This window comes from Lissotriton vulgaris, chromosome 6 (genome assembly GCF_964263255.1).
Source record: "Lissotriton vulgaris chromosome 6, aLisVul1.2, whole genome shotgun sequence".
NCBI classification, from domain to species: Eukaryota; Metazoa; Chordata; class Amphibia; order Caudata; family Salamandridae; genus Lissotriton; species Lissotriton vulgaris.
The window spans coordinates 409590120-409609241 of record NC_141694.1 but is presented as its reverse complement, the minus strand read 5'-3'; the positions used below and the strand labels follow the sequence as shown (position 1 = coordinate 409609241).

The 19122-nt window shown below is 49.7% G+C and overlaps 1 protein-coding gene across 1 annotated transcript in view; it reads right to left on the bottom strand.

The window, feature by feature from the left end:
• LOC147707391 (1-acyl-sn-glycerol-3-phosphate acyltransferase epsilon-like) overlaps positions 1-19122 on the bottom strand; it is a 396055-nt gene that overhangs the window by 206385 nt on the left and 170548 nt on the right. Inside the window, exon 4 of the mRNA XM_086926419.1 lies at positions 18041-18130. Coding sequence (XP_086782545.1) covers positions 18041-18130 — 90 coding nt within the window. The remainder of the gene's footprint in view (positions 1-18040; positions 18131-19122) is intronic.

Sequence of the window (19122 nt, the reverse complement as noted above, 5' to 3'; positions counted from 1 at the left end):
CCCCATTCCCCGGGGCATGGCCCTTTTTTGAAACAAAATTTCATCTAGGAAGGGGGCTGCCTTGCCCCCCTCCTTAGGCCATTTTTGGCCCCGGGGACCCCATCCCGCGGGGCTGGCCCTCTTCAATGGGGACCGTGGGGGGTCCCAAATCCCCTCACGGTGCCAGCCGGCTCCCCGCATCCTGCAGGAGCCGGCATTGCTTTTCCATATGGGGAGCAGCTAACATGCTGCTCCCCCTGTGGAAAAGCAATCTGCTTTGCTATTTGGAAGAGAGAGCAGGTTTCAAAATAGCAAAGCAGTTTGCTATGGCAGAGTGGGAGCCGCGAGGCTCCCGCCCTGCTATAGCAAACTACAGGGTTCCGGGGTTGGGCACCTTGGCACACTGCAGGCCCTCGAGGGCTCCAGGAGGGGGGCCGCGCGGCCCCCCTCCCACCTTCTGCAAAGCCCCAGGGGGTGGTAGTCCCCGGGGCTGGGGGGTCCGTCACGGACCCCCCAATTTAAATATTTAAGGGAGGTGGCGGTCCCCGGGGCATGTGGGGGTCTTGAGCCCCCCAAACAGGGTACAACTAATTTAAAAATAAAACCCCGGGGGGTGGCGGTCCCCGGCGCTGCGGGGCAGTGTGCCCACCGCAATCAAAATTTAAGTCGAGCCCCGGGGGGGTGGCGGTCCCCAGGGATGAGGGGGCTGTGTGCCCCCCGCAATTATTCAAACTTTGCCCCGGGGCAGTGTGGGGGGGATTGCCACCCCCCCCACTCGTTTTTAGGTCTCGGCCTGATCCAGCGCATGCGCTGGTCTGGCCGAGACATTTAGTGGATTTTAAAAGAGCTACTTTCCTGGCGACCAGCTTGCCAGGATGCGCACAAGCACGCCCGCTTGCGCGCGCATCCCTTGCGTGTTTTTTTGCGCGTCATCGCGATGACTTTCGCTTTCACAGCGATCGTGATCACGATGACTTTCGTGGCCAATGCTTGTTAAATATTTACTTTTTAATAGCGCTTGACGTTTCTATCATAAACCTGGCACGGACTTGGCATACATGCTTATGGGTGTCTTGCAAGTTTATGTCTAACAGAATATGTTCAGTAGAGGAATGCAATATTATTGTAGTTAGGTGAAATAGTGTAGCGAATACTGCCATCTTGTGACTAAGTGGTGTAAATACATTAATTTAGAACTCCTTTAAATTAATGACATTGTTGAACAAGTTACTTACCTTCGGTAACGATATATCTGTAAGAAACAGTAGTTAGTATTAGATTCCTTACCTTAGAATATCCCCAGGCGTCAGACTGGATCCGGAAATTTTTGCGTAGAAGTACCCTTGTTATGTTATGTTATTCCTTTTTGTATAGCGCACGAATCACCGGGGGGCATCTCGGCGCTTTACTCAAATCACCTCCTCGAAAGAATTATCGGAGAGCAGGGGCATGATTAAAACAGAAATGCTTTTAGGTGTTTCCGAAAACTAAGGTACGAAGGGATTTCTTCTTAGCGGTTGGGGGAGGCTGTTCCAATATTTGGGGGCGATATCCGAAAATGCCATGCCTCCTGATCGTTGTCGCCTAATGCGGGGCGCCTGGAGTAGCTGCTGTTTGCCAGATCTAAGATGGTGAGGTGGGGTGTATCTTTCTAGTTTGTCCTGGAGATACAGAGGGCCTTGACCCTGAAGCGCACTAAAAGTAAGGCAGCAGATCTTAAAAAAAGCTCTTTGTTTGATCGGCAGCCAATGCAGCCGACGGAACAGGGGTCGAGAGGAGGTCCCCGCCGGCATGTTCAAAACCAACCTGGCCGCCGTGTTCTGAATGACCTGCAATTTTTTCAGGGCTGTGACTCCCACCTTTGCCAGCAGAGCATTACCATAGTCCATACGGCTCATAACTAAGGCTTGGGTTATGGTTCTCCGGTGTTCCGTGGGGATGAAAGGCAGGATCTTTCGTAATAGCCTTAATCTGTAGTAACATGCCCCTGATATTGCGGCCACATGGTCATGCATGGACAGGGACTGATTTAATTTTATGCCCAGGTTGTTTACACATGGCTTCGGAGTAGGGGAAGGGCCCAGTTGTGACGGCCACCACTCATTGGTCCAGACCGCTTCAGCATAACTTCCGTCTTGCTAGGGTTAAGTTGTAAAATATTGGAGGTCATCCAATTGGCGATTGCCAGAATCCCCTTAGCAAAGCAGATTCTGTCAGCTTCGAGGTGTTGGCCTATGTTAAATAGCAGCTGGGTGTCGTCGGCGTACGATATTATTTCAAACCCCAGGGCTTCCACTACCTTAGCCAACGGAGCCAAATACATATTAAAAAGCGTAGGGCTAAGGCAGGAGCCCTGGGGGACGCCCTTCTCCAATGAAGTTCTTTTAGATTGGTGGGGACCCAGTGAGATCGTTTGAAAACGGTCTGCCAAAAAATTCCGAAGCCATTTAAGTGCCAGCCCCTGAATTCCGCAGGCGCTTAGCCTCTCTGCGAGCCTAGAGTGAGAGATGGTATCAAAGGCCACGGAGAGGTCAAGCAAAATCAGGATGGCTGAGCCACCCCTGTCCATGTTTGTTCTCAAGGAATCAGTCACAGATAGGAGAGCCGTCTCTGTACTAAATTCTCGGTGGAAGCCTGACTGTGAGGAATCCAGTATGTTATTCGTTTCCAAGTATCTGTTCAGTTGCCTGTTAATCAGGCTTTCCAATATTTTGCCCAAAAGAGGGAGCAAGGAGATGGGGCGGTAATTAGCCAGTTCAGCCGGGTCGGACGTAGGTTTCTTCAAAATAGGGCGCACGACGACTTCCTTCCAAAGGGCAGGGATCACCCCTTCCCTAATGGAAAGTTTAACATTTTTTGTACTGTGGGGGCTAGGATGTGGGATAGGAGTGACATGATTTTAGGTGGGCAGAGGTCCGTTGGCGACCCTGATTTGGCAGCAGTTAGCGCACTTTGGGTCTCCAGTAGAGTAATAGAATCAACATTTTCAAGGGAGCAACTAGGACCAACAGGGTCGTCCTCTAAATTACCTTGAGCTGAGGGGCTGGCCTGGTTATCAATGGGAAAGTTAGCATAGATTTATTAAATTTTTTCGTGAAAGAACTCGGCCAGTGAGTCGCAAAGAACCTTTGTCTCAATGGCGGGTAGTTTGCATACCTTGGGTTCCACAAAATCTTTTACTATATCGAAAAGGGCCTTAGCCGTGTTTTTTGACTGCTCAATTTGGTTAGCAATGAACGTGCACAGAGCCACCTTAAGGTTCCGATGGTACGTGGCGAGTGCGACTTTATACTGATGTTTTGTTTGCTGTGTTTTATTGCGTCTCCATTGTCTTTCAGATTTTTTACATGCCAACTTTTCCAGGCTCAGATCAGAAGTGAACCACTTTGCCAACATTCGACTGAGGGTGGATCTGGGTTTATGTTTCAGAGGGATAGTAATGTCCAATACCTCCTTTATCCCCTCATTACATTCAGACAGTCTGTTATCTACATCCCGGTCTTCTGACCACTCGACTAACCGGTAGGCATTCTTAAAAGCCTGAGAGGTACGTTTGTCCTATTGCCTAAGTGCCGTGGGGCACCTGGCAGTAGGAAGGCCATAAGAGACCTGGGCTAGCAGAGGGGAAGTAAACTTGATCATCAGATGGTCCGACCAGACCAAGGGCTGCGGATGATCAAATCTAAGAGCCTCGATATTAGTAAAAACTAGGTCGAGAGTATGGCCCCCATTTTGCGTTGTCCCTGAAATTCTTTGATAAAGGACCAGTCGTTCCATATCTAAGAGCAATTTGTTAACCTCTGGGAGGGAGTTAAGTTCTCCATGGTAGTTAAAATCCCCGAGTACTATGAACTTAGTTGCTGCCAAGGCATATGTAGCTATCAGATCTGTGAATATGTCTGAGAAATCATTTTTTGGGCCAGGCGGTCGATAGACCAATGCGCCCATCCTTCACTATGAGGTTGAAAACATTACTTTAAAAATGCCAATTTCCAACAGCTCATCCAGATATGAGTGAGCCCATGATATGTTAAGGTGCTGTTTGTAAGCAATAGCTATGCCCCCCCCCCCCGTTTTTCACTTCCTATCAAGATGCATGAATTTATAATTTTCCGGAATCGCAATCTTGACAGTTGGGAGGTTGGTGGCATTCAACCACGTTTCAGTCATAAAACAAATCTCAGGGGAGTGGGAGTTTAACATATCCCAAATTTCAAACTGGTGTTTGGGGAGGGATCTGACATTACATAACATGAAAGTATGCTCCTCTTTCTTAGAAGGTCTAGGATGCTCCTCCTTCTTAGAAGGTCTAGGAGTGTGTTTAGGTGCAGGGTGATATAGCAGAGCATCACTTTGAAAGGAGCAGCAGCTGCACGCAACTGGACCTTCTAGCTGCGTCGGAAACTTAGTGGAGCAAATAGGCAAGACACCCTCAGGGGAAAAAGCATTCTTACGGATTTGTTGGAGTACCGCTGAGTAATAGACTAGGTGGTTTGCCCTTGTCACACCTGTAGGGGCACAGGCAGGGGGCATCGCCCTTCGCACCGTCCTGCCGTGGACAGGCGCAAACGGGCTTACCTTTGGCGCACCTTCGGCGCCTCAAAGTCGCGCCCCCTGCCCGCGTCCGCTGTGCGGAGGCGTCATGGTGTTCTTTTATGGTACGCCGCTCGCGTCAGCTGCCTGAGCCGCACCCCACCTCCCCGCCTGCAAGGTGTTGCGTTGGATGTGACCGCAGCGTTTGGGAAGAGGTGTGTACTCTGCGCCTAATCGTCGGAGCCTGTGTGAACAGAGCTTCACTAAGCAGCTCAGTTAAAAGGTAAAACACGCTCTAACAATGCGTTAAACCAAAGAATAAGCAAAGTAAAAGTTTAAAAACACAAACTGCCTAACCCCCGGCTTTCCGTCTCAGGGGTAAAAGAGTGTTTCACCCCCGACCCTTGCGCGTTGGTAGGCGTCGTCTGCGGCTCCGCGTCCGTCGTCGGCGCCGTGGGCGCCGTGATGACGTTGTCGGAGTACTTAGACGCCGCCTCCGCGTGCTGACGTCAGTTCTTAGACACAGCTTTTCGCGCCAAAAACGCAGAGCCATGTCAAAATCCAACACTGGTGCCATTGAAACTAGGGCCCTGAAAGGGGATGACCTTAACCCTAGATATCGGTTCGCAGAACGGGGAGGATGGGTGGGGCGGTAAGGAATCTAATACCAACTACTGTTTCTTACAGATATATAGTTACCGAAGGCAAGTAACTTGTTCATCTGAAAGAAACAGGTTAGTATTAGATTCCTTACCTTAGATTAGATACCCCAGCAAAACCAACCCCGGTGGTGGGTCTGCGAACCAATAATCACACCAGAAAGTCCTGTAGGACGGAACGGCCAAAGAAGCCATCCCTCCGGACTTGGCTGTCCAGGCAGTAGTGTCTTGCAAACGTGTGCAACGATGCCCACGTAGCTGCCTGACAGATGTCCTGCAAGGGGACACCCCGGCACAGGGCAGTGGTAGCTGCCGTGGCCCGAGTGGAATGGGCCCGCAGCCAAACAGGAGGCTCCTTCCTTGCCAAGGAGTAACAAGCCTTGATACACAAGACGACCCACCGAGAGATGGTCCACTTGTGTACCGCCCGTCCCTTCTTAGCGCCCACGTAACCAACAAAGCGTTGGTCATCCACCCGAAACTGGCGTGTGCGATCCAAATAGAATATGAGAGCACATTTTGGGTCAAGACGGTGGAGCCGCTCTTCCTCCTTTGAGGGATGCGGAGGCAGAAAGAATGTGGGCAAGGTGATAAGACTGCCCGATGTGGAAGGCCGTGACAACCTTGGGCAGGAAAGAGGGCCTAGTCCGCAACACAACCTTGTCCGGAAGGACAGAAAGGAAAGGAGGTTTAGAGGAAAGAGCCTGGAGCTCACTCACTCTCCTGGCAGAGGTGATTGCAACCAGGAAAGCAGTCTTCACAGTAAGAAGGCGGATAGGACAGTTGTGAAGTGGCTCAAAGGGAGCGCAGATCAGATTAGTAAGAACCAGGTTCAAGTCCCACTGAGGCATCACGAAGGGAACAGGTGGAAACGTGTGAGTGATGCCTTTCAGAAAACGAGTTACAATAGGGGACTTGAACAAAGATGGTTGATCAGGCAGCCTCAGAAAGGCCGAAAGGTAGCCCTTGATAGTGCCCAGAGCAGAGCCCTGCTGGGCAAGAGAAAGAAAGAAGAGAAGAACCTCAGAAAGAGGGGCAGAGAGAGGATCCACAGCCTTTGCTGTGCACCATGCCACAAAACTGTTCCACCTGCAGGCGTATACCGACTTAGTGGAGGGACGCCTGGCTGCCAGAATGATATTACAGACTTCAGGAGGCAAGTCAAATGGCATCAACTGTCGCCGCTCAATCTCCAAGCATGGAGGTGGAGACTGGCAAGGTTCGGGTGGAGGACCGTCCCCTGTTGCTGCGACAGAAGGTCCTCCTGAAGAGGCAGACGAACCGGGAGATCAACTGACATACTGAGTAGCTCGGGATACCAGTACCTTCATGCCCAGTCCGGAGCCACAAGGATGACTAGAGCCCGCTCGCGTTTGATCTTCTTCAGTACTCTGGGCAGAAGTGGTATAGGCGGAAAGGCGTACAACAGACCGCAACTCCACTCGCGGCGAAAAGCGTCTCCGAGCGACTGCCACCTTGGAAATTCAAACGCGCAGAACTGATGACATTGCGCGTTCTCTTCGGTGGTGAATAGATCTAACCAAGGCTCTCCCCACAGCAGAAAGAGACCTTGCGCCATGTCAGAGTTCAGACGCCATTTGTGATCCATCATGCACCGGCGGATGAGTTTGTCCGCCCTGGCGTTCAGAGAACCTGCCAGGTGTTGAACCACCAGGGTCACGCCCTGATGTTCCAGCCACTGCCAGAGGCGCAGAGCCTCCTGGCAGAGGGTCCACGACCCCACCCCGCCCTGTTTGTTGCAGTACCACATGGCGGTGGTGTTGTCCGTGAACGCCTGCACTACACTCCCCGGACAGAGGGGAGGAATGCCTTCAATGCTAGACGAATCGCCCGCACCTCCAAAAGGTTGATATGGAGCCGGGACTCCGCCGGAGACCAGAGGCCTCTGATCTCCGCCTCTCCCATGTGGCTTCCCCAGCCCTGGAGGGACGCATCCGTCAAAACTACGTGCTCCGGTTGGGGAAGGGAGAGGGATCTGCAACTGACCCAATCGCGGTCCATGAGCCACCACTGCAGCTGTCTCGCAGTGCCCTCCGAGATCAGGACATGGTCGGACAGGTTGCCCTGATGCTCGGCCCACTGAAATTTCAGGTCCCACTGCAGAGCCCGCATCCGCCAACGGGCGTGAAGCACCAGAAGGATGCAGGAGGCCATCAGCCCCAGAAGCCGCAGCGTCCGAGACTCGGAATAATGGCTGAAAGATCGGAATCAGAGCCTGTATATCCCGAACCCGCTGTTCAGGGGGGGTAAACCCGAAACTGCGCCGAGTCGAGAACTGCTCCGATGAAGAGGAGCTTCTGGGAGGGGCACAGGTGTGACTTCGGCACATTGATGGAGAACCCCAGCTGGTGCAGGAGGTCTGCCGTCGTCTGGAGGTGGCTAACGACGGTCTGGGGCGAGCCCGCCTTCAACAACTAGTCGTCGAGGTAGGGGAAGACTGAAACCCCTAACCTGCGCAGATGAGCTGCGACCACAGCCATCACTTTCGTGAACACACGTGGGGCGCTGGTAAGGCCGAAGAGGAGCACGGTAAACTGAAAGTGCTCGTGGCCTTCCGTGAACCGCAGGTAGCGCCGGCAGGACGGGGATGTGGAAATAAGCGTCCTGCAAGTCCAACGCTACCATCCAGTCTCCTGGGTCCAGGGCAGCTAAGACCTGAGCCAGTGTCAGCATTTTGAACTTCTCCTTCCGGAGGGAGACGTTGACGTTCGGTAGGTCCAAGATAGGGCGTAGGCCCCCTTTGCCCTTCTTGGGCACCAGAAAGTAGTGGGAGTAGCAACCACACCCTACTTCTGGCCCAGGAACGAGCTTGATGGCCCCCTTGGCCAAGAGGGCCGTAACTTCCTCCTGCAGAAGCCGCATATGATCACCCTATACGCGGTGTTATTGCGGTGGCATGGCTTGAGGGGTCGTCTCGAAGGGGAGGGAGTAACCCCTTCGGACGATTTGCAGCACCCACCTGTCCGATGTGACAGTGCGCCAGTGGGAGTGGTGATGGCGAACCCTGCCCCCCACGGGGCGTCACATGGGCCTGAAAGCACGGACTAGGAGGGTTTTGAGGCGGATGCTGCGGGGGAAGGTGTGGACTGGCCTCGCCGTTGTCCCCGACCGCCTGCACGGCGATATCCACGGCCGCCACCACGTTGGATGTTAGTCTGCGGTGCGTGGCTTGCAGCACGTGTGGGGGAGCGCCTTCCTTGGCCACGAAAGGAGCGAAAGGCAAACATTTGCTGGCGCGGGCCGAGAGGCCCAAGGACTTGGCCGTAGCCCTGGAGTCCTTAAAGCACTCAAGCGCATGGTCTGCCTTGTCGCCAAAGAGGCGACGGCCATCAAACAGCATGTCCATGAGGGTATTCTGGACATCCGTTGAAAAGTTGGCGGACCTCAACCAGGCGCCACCGTCGATGCCATTGCTCTGCCCAGTGAGTCGGTGGTATCCAGCCCACACCGGATGGAGAAACGTGCCGCATCTCGACCCTTCGCAAGGGCTTGGGCGAGTTTAGTCTTGACCTCCGCCGGGCATTGTAGCAGCACGTCCACGACCGTGTCCCACAGGGAGTGGGTGTAACGGCCCAAGAGGCATGCGGTGTTGGAAGACCGCAGTCCCAAATTAAGGGAGGAGAATATAGGCTGGCCTGTAGCGGGCCTGGACCAAGTGCCCAAAAGAACGTCAGTCAAGGCCTCATTAAACGGCAGCAGAGGCTCAGTTGAGCTTGACTGCGGTTTGAGGACCTCAGTGAGGAGGTTATTTCTCACGGCCGCGACTGGGAGCTCAAAGCCCAAGGCCTTGGCTGCCCGCGTCAACACCACACTGAAGGTTGCCCCCTCCTCCGAAGCCACGGTAGGAGGTGAGACAAAACCAGTGTCTGGCGAAGTGTCCAGACCACTGGCATCCCCAAGTCCACCTGTCCAGTCCTCCTGGGACTGACACTCACATGTCAGAGGGTCCTCAGACCCCTCCCAATACTCCTCATCACCCATATCCTGATAATCAGGGTTGCCAAAGGACGGGGCCGGTTCATTGAAGTAGAACTCCCCAAGCGGCGTCGAGAGCGGCGCCCAGCGGCGCCGCTCCGACGCCGGAACGAGGGAGGTATTGGGGACGGCGCCGCCCGAGGACGGCGCCGGAGGTGACACCGGTGGAACCGGCGCCGGTGAGGTCATCAGGTCGACCGGCGACGATCCGGATCCAGAAGCGGATCCAGTGGGGCCCTGTGGCGCCGGGCCCAAAGGCGCTGGCGGGGTCGGGCCGAAGCACCCGCCGACGTCGGGCCGAAGCACCTGACCCGCTAGGGCCCCCAGACGGGTCCGCTGGACCCGAAGGAGCCGCGGAACCCGCCGGAGGAGTGAGGGACCTTATGGCTATGAGGAAGCGCTCGATCTCCTCCGGCGTCGATGGCTGCCCAGGGACCAGAGGGTATGGGGCAGGTCGAGACGCCCGCGACTCCGACGGAGCCGCGTGGGCGGTGTCACCCGAACCCCGGGCCGCATCGTGCGAGCGTCGGGTGGAGTCGGAAGACTTCGGTGCGCCAAAGTCGCGCCCGCTGCCCGCGTCCGCTGCGCGGAGGCGTCATGGTGTTCTTTTATGGTGACGCCGCTCGCGTCAGCTGCCTGAGCCGCACCCCCACCGCCCCGCCTGCAAGGTGGGAATGGGATGTGACTGCAGCGTTTGGGAAGAGGCGTGTACTCTGCGCCTAATCGTCGGAGCCTGTGTGAACAGCGCTTCACTAAGCAGCTCAGTTAAAAGGTAAAACACACTCTAACGATGCGTTGAACCAAAGAATAAGCAAAGTAAAAGTTTAAAAACACAAACTGCCTAACCCCCGGCTTGCCACCTCAGGGGTGAAAGAGTAGGGCATGCATCGACCTGGACGGTCCTTTTGTGGTGACGCTGCTCGCGTCAGCTGCCTGAGCCGCACCCCCACCGCCCCGCCTGCAAGGTGGCGTGGGATGTTATTTATTTGTTTAAAAAAACCAACACATTAATAAAAGGCATTGTAATCTACAATGCCAATAGCTCAAACTCTAGTAAATGCAAGATCTATTGCATTGCAAATGATTGTTGACAATGCCCCTGGGATTTTGCCCCCCCCCACCCCCGGAGGCTAATTAGCATTGAAGCGCGGGAGCCCGCGCTTCGTTTTTTTTTTTTTGATCAGCGGGATCCGCGCATCCAGCTCGGATTTTGCCAATTTTTTAAAAAAAAATAATAATTTGGGGCCTTGGAGGGCCTTGTGGGACCCAATGAACAGGCCCAGGGGGTCAGGGTGTTTCTACCCTTATTTTTGCGTTTTGCGCGTTGTTTTATAGGTTTCTTGTGCCTCGGTTCTACCGATTAATTAATTAATTGGTTCTACCGAGGCATAAGATGGCTGCCAACACTTCCTGATTTGGAGTGTTGACCGCCAATTAGAATAAAGCTCGTGCACGGCAGGGTGCGCTGAGGGTGCGCAGATCCTGTGCGGCCATAGATATATAAATACTTTTAAATGTCATTTTCACAGGAACTACTGACTACTGAATGGATTTACACCATTTAAGCAAAAGGCACGAGTCTGAACTGAGGACTACCTCTGCATCAAAAGGTCTTATGGAAAATTGCATGGGGAAAACACGTTTTGGGGCCCCCTTTTTTTCCTCGGCCCCCGCTTGACCAATCACCCTGAGACTTTCAGGATAGGAGCGGACAGGAGCTAATAATTAGTTTTGAAAATGTCGTTAAGGTTCGTCAACCGGCGCCAAAGTTATTCCAAATAGAATGTTGCGGATTTCCTATGGAAAATAGGTCCTAACTATATCTACCTACTGGCGACCACCAGTAGGATGGATGGAGATATATATATATATATATATATATATATATATATATATATATATATATATATACACACACACACACACACACACACACACAAAGTGGTCAAAAAAGTGAGCGCTCAATGGCTGGTGCCAGCATTGGAACGAGACCAATGTTCCCAAAGAAATGATTTCCACAGACATAAATCAAGCTGCACTCTTGTAAGCTCCGTGTCAACAATTAAATGTAATCAATCTTTTTCTTCCAACAAAACGTTTCTGCCATTGTGGCCTTGATCACTGTGATTAGTCTGTAAACAATTAAGTTCAATTGATGCCTCTTCCTTTTATCCCCAAGTTGGAATGCTGGTACTCGTAGTTTTAACCTTTAACCTTGAAGCAGTTTACTGAATTTCATCACTGTTAAATGAAAACACAGTTCGTATTTCAATTACTTATACGGACCTGCTTCAAATATAAAGTCCTTAATAAAGAGCTACAAGTGCTTTAATCAGACAGTTCCTAATTGTTTTCCTCTTTCTGATGTGGTTTTCAAGGAGCTCATGAACCCTTGGCTTTTCAGGGTCGCATCGGTATGAGAGGTATGTGTGCCAAAGATATGCCATCACTCTGGTATTGCTGCTGTCCTGGGGAAATACAAATGACACTGTTTGAAGAATTTGCCTATCCGGGCTGGTTGAGTCTTCAAGTGTTGGTACACAAGTAAGAGACTGAGTGTCTCTTGTACTTCCTATATGGCAGAATCCAGGTTTGTATCTTGTCCCCTGTTGCAACCCTGAAAAGGCAAAGGTTCATGAGCTCTGTGAAAACCACATCAGACAGAGGAAAACCACGGGTAGGTCATAACAGGCCTGCAGGTCATTGAACGGGATCATAGCCGCCTCCTCGTATAGATCTCCTATGTTAGCCAACCCTTGTTCCGCCCAGGTCGTTGATGAAGCGAGTTTTAGAAATTAAATACATTTTTACTCGCGAAGTTAAACTTCCATAATAAATTAATTCTATTAATGAGTTTTTGCACGTTTTTGTATTAATCAACCTAGTTTAAAAATGCGTACACGAACATATGGGTTTAACATATGTGCTCTTTGTTGCAGTTGCGAGTATGTTGAAAAATAATAAACTAACTTTGTCTATTTGTCTTGTCAACATTAATTGCGGCTGTTTAAATAATGGCAGGTGCTTTTGTTTATGTCGTGTCTTTTATGTGGCAAAGGCTCGTGGAGAATCCGGAGGCCCGTGTGAAAGGGGTTTTTATAATGCTGATTAATTGTGCTTAAAGCTAGATAACAAACTAATGGGTTAACATTAGTAAAGGGGGTGGGTAACAGAATGACTTTCATTACTCGAATTAATTATTGTTTTGTGTTTCTTTGCATAATAGTAATCGAGCAAGAGGCCTGAGGCCTTGCCTTTAAAATGGGTGTTTGGAATCAGTGTTTGGAATCCTGTTGTGATGAGCTGAGCACAGTTAAGAATGGCTTTTGAAAAACAAATAATTGGAACTGTGCAAGATGTGCTCTGAGTTGTTCAACTCCAAGGACAGGAAGCTGCAGAACCGCCAAGCTGAGGAAGCAGTGAACTGTTATTTAATAAGTTGTTGCAATATCCTCGGAACCTAATGTCGCTTGTGGACTAAGACAAAGACGTTATAGAAAGGCACGATTTTGGAATGAAAAAGCAATGAGATCACATAGACTGACGGCTGTCAGCCAATCAAATCGCTGAATGTCTTTTAAAAAGTATTCTTTTAGTTAGTTTTAGATAGAGAAAAGGTATAAAACTTGGCCCCTGGGGAGGAGGGCTGGTTGGGTCGTTCCTGAATCCTGAAGGGCGTGAGATGCTGTCGGACTTTTGACTCACGTAAGGAAAGCAGAACTAAAGACTTTTCTTTTAGGTTTTATTAAGTTAGACAGGGAAATAGAATTTAGGGAATGAGACCTAATCTGCTTTAATACTTCTCATGCTGATTCTTTTGAAGTGACAGTCTAATGTGCCTTTACTTAATAAAATTAAAAGATGGTTCGAAAAAGCTAATAAAGTTTCTCTTCACTAAAATGTTCTTTATTTGAAAATAAAGTTAATAAAATAGATTTTGAAATGACAAGCTGGTCTTGTTTATTCTGAGTCTGGTTACCATCAGCTAATCCATTACCTAGGTGACTTCATTAAATGTTTCTGAAATTAATTATATAAATATGTCGAAGACAAACCGCAGTTGTATATAATGTGTAAATAGTTTATTCTGGTAAATTAGGTCACATGATTCAGTTGGCCGATATTAGTCCCAGACATTTATGGGCCCTGTGGAGAGTTTTAGGATTAATGGTGAGCATTAAGGTATCAAGTAGTGAGTGATTTTCTGTAGGCCCGCTGGATCATCGTCAATCTCTGCCAGTTACCCATGTGGCAAGGTGGTACACATAAGTAACGGGATTTCCAGGGCATAAGGGCATCTGATTTTGGCCCGGCAGAAGCTCCTGTTCCAGCACCGTTGTGCTGTGTCGAGCTCTGTGGTGAGGTTGAGGTTCAAAGAGGAAGCTGCAATATAATTTGGGATAACAGTCTTAAGGTCATAAAGTCTTCTCTCCGCTCTTCTTCCCCTCTGAGACAGTTCACCACCCATTGCGTGAGCCATAGAAATTGTGCCACTAGATAGTAAGCCTCAAAATCAGTCCACCCTCTGCTCTTGGTCGCATGAGAACAGCAAGCGCCACACTGCGTCTGCCACTGACTTCTAGAAAACCTGTGATCATTGACCTGAGTTGGACAAAGTACTTTGTCAGTATCAAGAACAGCAAGGTCACGAAGTAATAGAATAACCTCGGTAGGGTCACCATTATAAGTAGAGCTACTCTGCCGGCTACAGATAGCGGCAAAGAGCCCCAGAAGTCAAAGTTGCATTTTGCTCCTCTCATGGCATTCCCTATATAGCCCTCTAGCCTGTTTCCCTGAGTGTGGTATATTTGAGTACCCAGGTATGACAGGCACTTATCTTCCCAACTCACCCCCTCTGTTTCCTGTGGACGTATTCTGCTCTCTATTGAAGGGAACAGGCAAGACTTTGCCCAGTTCACCTTCAACCCTGGAACCCTGCAGCAATTCTTCGCGCCCTGAAGGGCCTCCACTGAATCAGCCATAAACAGCAAATGTATGCCTGGTAGAATTTAATTGGTAGGCCATCCATGCCTGGTGTTTTATTTCATGCCATATTCCTAATATCCCCCCCTTACTTCCCCAATCTCAACTTCCCGTTCCAGGGTATCTGCGGCTTCCTTATCCAGAACTGGTAGTTCCACGTCTCGTATGAACTCATTCAGATCGTCCTCCGCTGGGGCCAACTTACTCTGGTATAGGTCTGTGTAATATGCTAAAAACAAATCATTAATGCCTTGCAGATCCCACCTCACTGCCCCATCTTGTTCCCTAAGCTCCAGGATTACTGTGCGTCTCCTAGCAGGGTTAGCCAACCAAGCCAGAAGAGCTCCCAACTTGTCCCTTTCAGAGTGAGCAGGGGTGATTTATTTTTTGTAATCAAAACAACGAAAGCGTTCTACCTGCACTGCCACTGCCTCTCTAGCCTCCAAGAGTTCCCTCTGCTTGTCCGCTTTCTCAGGTCGGTCTTTTTCTAGTTCTCTTAGGCGCTGGTCATCCCACTGAAGAGGTGTGGCGCAGCGGCCAGGGCACCTGACTCCGGATCACAGGGTTCACGGTTCAATCCCTGGTGCCGGCAGCAGGTTAGTCCAGCACAATGTGACTCTGGGCAATAGCTTGCTTAATCTTCCCGACGGTCCCCAGCGCCTTGACACCCTTGGGTAATTGTGCGCTTTACAAATACTGGAAAAAGTAGCACCTTCTGTGTACCCATCATCTCTGATATACAGCGTCCTCTAAGGACTGTTGTACTACTGCGTATGGCTACTCACTATTCAGGGAGTCTCCTGGCCCCCTTCTATGAAACAGCCTTCCTTCAATATGTTGCAATGGGCTTCAGTGAGTGAGGCGCTCCTCCTTAGTGATTGGCAAGGCGCCTTGGGACCTCCTGTAGCATGTCTCTCCTGGGCCAATTCATTCAGCCTACAGTGGCTGACTGGGCTTCATTTTGGCACAGGTGCCGCCTTCCTGTCTGCACAACAGCGCTACTGGCCCTCAAATATAATATGAGGGAGCCATGTCTTGATGGAGCAGGGCAGTCAGTTTAATACCTCATGCTCCAGGGGCCCTACCAGTCTCCCAATGTGCTCAGCGATACAGTGGGGTGCCTCCAGCTACCAGGCCACAATGTCAGATTGATGGCTTACCTCAGTGACGCTGCGTGTGCTGCTGCGCAGGACCGCTGTCTCCTTTCTGGGGATGGTATGCACTTCTGTTGGATCTTAGGTTTGGATCTGCCCCATGCACGTAGATCTGCCACCCTCTCTCTCGGGTAGCTCCCTCTGGCTCTGTGCAGCCAGGGGAATTGCCAACGATTTTGAGCCCCGATTGTGAGCTGGGTGTCGCTGTGGTCCAGCGTTTTATTGCAGTTCAGGCCTGTGCCAGGTTATTCAACCTGCGGCCACCATGTGCACCCTACTGTCACGCTAGTGGGGCCCTGTTTCAGGGATTGTGGGCAGTGCACTGATGAAATTAGTGCCTCGCGCTCGTGGGGATCTCCGCTCCTCTATAGTGTCCAGTGTCCCCAGTAGGTCAAGGTGATCGTCTCCCGCAGGCGCTTCCCCTGCCTGATGGTCTGACCCTGCTACATTGGGCCTTTCTCCACGCGGGCCTCTGCCAGGGCCTCCTTTCAGGGGCCTGCCCGTCTTCAGCTGCAGAGCTCAGGGGATCCTTCTAGGGCAGCAGGCCCCCCACATATGCCGTCAATCTCCCCAGTCACCTACAGACACTCACAGCGCCTCTGTCTCCTTCGCAAAGTGAGGTGCACCTCTCCGCCGGGTCCCGCCTCTTCACCAGCACCTCGGGACAGCTACTCAGGCCCTTCTATGGCGCGGTTGTCATTTTGGCTCCTCTCCTGCTATGTCGCGTTCGCCCCACAGCAGGGTCTTCATATGCGCCGTAGATACCCCTGGCCCTCCTGGACTCACGTGCCGTGCCCAAGGACCCTCTGCAGAGTGGGCTGCGACTCTCTGCCAAGCTCCTTCTCTCTTTCCATGGCCTGTGGCAGTTGCTAGCTGCACTTCACGGGGCGGATGCCATCTTGGTGCCGGCTCCCCGAATCCATAATTTTAAATTTTGGTATTATTTTAGCCAAGCAACAGTTTCTAATTTGACATGCCAGGGTGCACACAGAGAGCTACTCACAGATAGCTAGAGAGCTACTAGTTGGAAAAGCCTGATCTAGATAACACCAGAAACAATTTAGAAAATGAAGGGGATTCATAAATAGAACATCAAATTCCCGCTGCGTGGTAGAATACATATAGTTTGAAGAAGGGCGCTGCAGAGCCTACCTCTCTTGACAAAGATTCAAAGTAAGGAACAATCAGGCTGCTACTATCCAATTTACAACCCTATCACCAATATTGGACAATAGGTCTCCAAGTGTGGAAAGGCAATCTGTACTACTTATTGGTACGCTCTAGGTGTTCCCTCCAGAAAAACATTACAGAAATGTTTTTTCATCTAAATATAGCTCAGTAAAACTCCTTTAACAGAATGTGGGATGGCACTGAACCTCATTGTCGGGTAAGGTTGTGTAAAGTTGGATGCATTCGACCACCTTTTAATTAATTTTGTACCCACATTTGACCATCGTGTGTTTTTGTTTGAACCAAAGCAGAATTTCCGTCTGTGCCTGGCTGCAATCCGAGCCCGTCTACAGGTTGGCTGAGTTGTAGTGTCAGCAGATAACTGTTGAAGTTACCCAGCTGACAGAACAAGTACAAAGTATTTTTGCTGCAACTAATCTGTCTACTCTAGATGTCAACAGCAATCGACGCCGCAATCCTGTAAAGTTTTTTTATCAGCTTAAATTAACGCAACAATCACCACAAACTTCCTTAGAATTGTTTTCTCTTACATAAGTCATGATTATCTTTATACACTACTTTGATAAACACCCTACTAATTGGATCACCCCTTTTTAAAATGATGGCTCTCCCAAAACTACTTTACATCCTAAAAAACTACCCCTTATTGAACCTTTGTGCATGGTTTGACGCTATGCAAGCTATGGGACGCAAATTTATATGGGCTTCTAAGGCTTCGAGAGTGGCTCTTGGTAAATGTATTAGAGTGTCATATGATGGTGGGCTGGCAATGGCGGACATATGTCTGTACTAGAATGCAAGATGGCCATGGGCTATCTGTGCAAAAAAGGGGTGTTCCAAATGCACTCTCCTGTAACCCAGATGACCTGTACAAAACTGAGTTGTATCAGTGGTTTTCAAAGACGTATATCGAACTGGGCCAAAAAGGCAAATCAAAGAACCACACTGGAACATTAAGTGCAAATAAAGACACAGTTATTCCAGCGACAGCTCGAGCGAGCCGCGGAGACCGAGTCATGGGAAAAGTCATTTGGCAGTAACCACGACTCTTCAAATAGAAAGCCATCAAGAGATACTTCTTTGGAGCAGCCCAGCTTGTACGCCTTTGACTTGCCACTTGCAAGATGAACGATTAATCTTCTTGGCGTCTCGGAGAGATGGGTTTATGTGTTAATTTAAGCCGTACTATAAGACTTTCACAGGCCATATTTATATTCTCTGCCATAGCTCAAATCAACTCGAGCCCACATTTCCCTGCCGGAAGGAAGGCAATATTTGTGTTTTGCTGAATTTTAGTTGCTAAGTGATAGGTTAAATGGAGTGGATAGGAAAAATAAAATAATTTGGCAATATGTATTTTATACAAATTCAAAACTTTGTGTAACAAGAAAAAACAAAGGATTCCTACAAAACAGTCATATTTTACAACTGCTAGATCCTCAAAATATGTTTGCGTGGGAGTGGTGGTAAAAAGGAAGGCACTTGGATAGAACTATGTCAACACGTGCTCAGCTATTTAAAGAGAAATGATTCGGCAGATCTTACCGGAACCTTTGCCTCCACCTGCCCCAACAGCTTCCTTCTCATCGCTTTTTCATCAAAATAAGCACTCCGCTTTACATAGATTCCTCCGTGCTGAAAATATAAATGAAAAAACAGAAACTGATTAAACTACATTCAAAAGGGAATATGCGACTTTAAGGTGCTGCATCTCACAGCTTCTGGCTGACCTAGTGTCACGGACGGCTTTAGGAAGGGTAAGTTTCCGTCTATCTCATTTGTAAACGAGCAGTGTGTGTTATACCAACAGCCATTTCGGCACTAGAAAGAAAGTTGAGCGAGCTATGTGGCAGTTCAGCAGAAGAAATGTTTAACAAATTCCTGAAAGCAAGAAAGCCTTCAAAAAGGCTCTGATTCAGACTCGGGGTTCCAAGGACGAGGATACTCCTGTTAGTTTCCTTCTGTTTTGGGGAGGGCTGAAATAAGCAAGGTCCTGGTGACAGAAACTCACTGCACTAATAAACTGCTCCAGGAGGGGACAACACCTAACCTCTGAGTACTGCACAAACAATATGTTTTCACAACCCGATAACTGGGATACATTATTTAATACGTGATGTTGGAGAGGTTTCAGCTCTGCTAATGAACAAGCAGGGATAAAGAAAGAGACAAGTATAGAGTAAGGGGGAATGGTGGGGTGTACCCCTAAGAGACAAAGTGATGGCTCACGGTTGTTGGCTAGGGTCGGATGTTTTGTTGCTATTTCAGAGTTAACAAATGTGAGGAAGTGTTATCATTCGCATTTTGTGTTGCAGCAGAGTCTTTAGATTAATATGCTCACAGTCAATCCTGAATATTTTGCTTCTTGGACTAGATTAGTGTGGCATCTCCTTTTGTCGTTGGCTGCTTTGTGATATTCTCTCAAGGGCATTTTTATTATTCCTTCCACCTTAGGTCCGCCTCAAATATGAATCCCAAAAGCTGGAAGTACACTAGTTTATCTCAATTTCTTGTCTTTCAAGTAACTGCTGCTATATTTATGCGATTTGACCTGCATTTATATTTACGAAGATTGGAGACTGAGGTACTTGTACAGTAGCTGCTGAACACAGCTAAGATTCATTCAA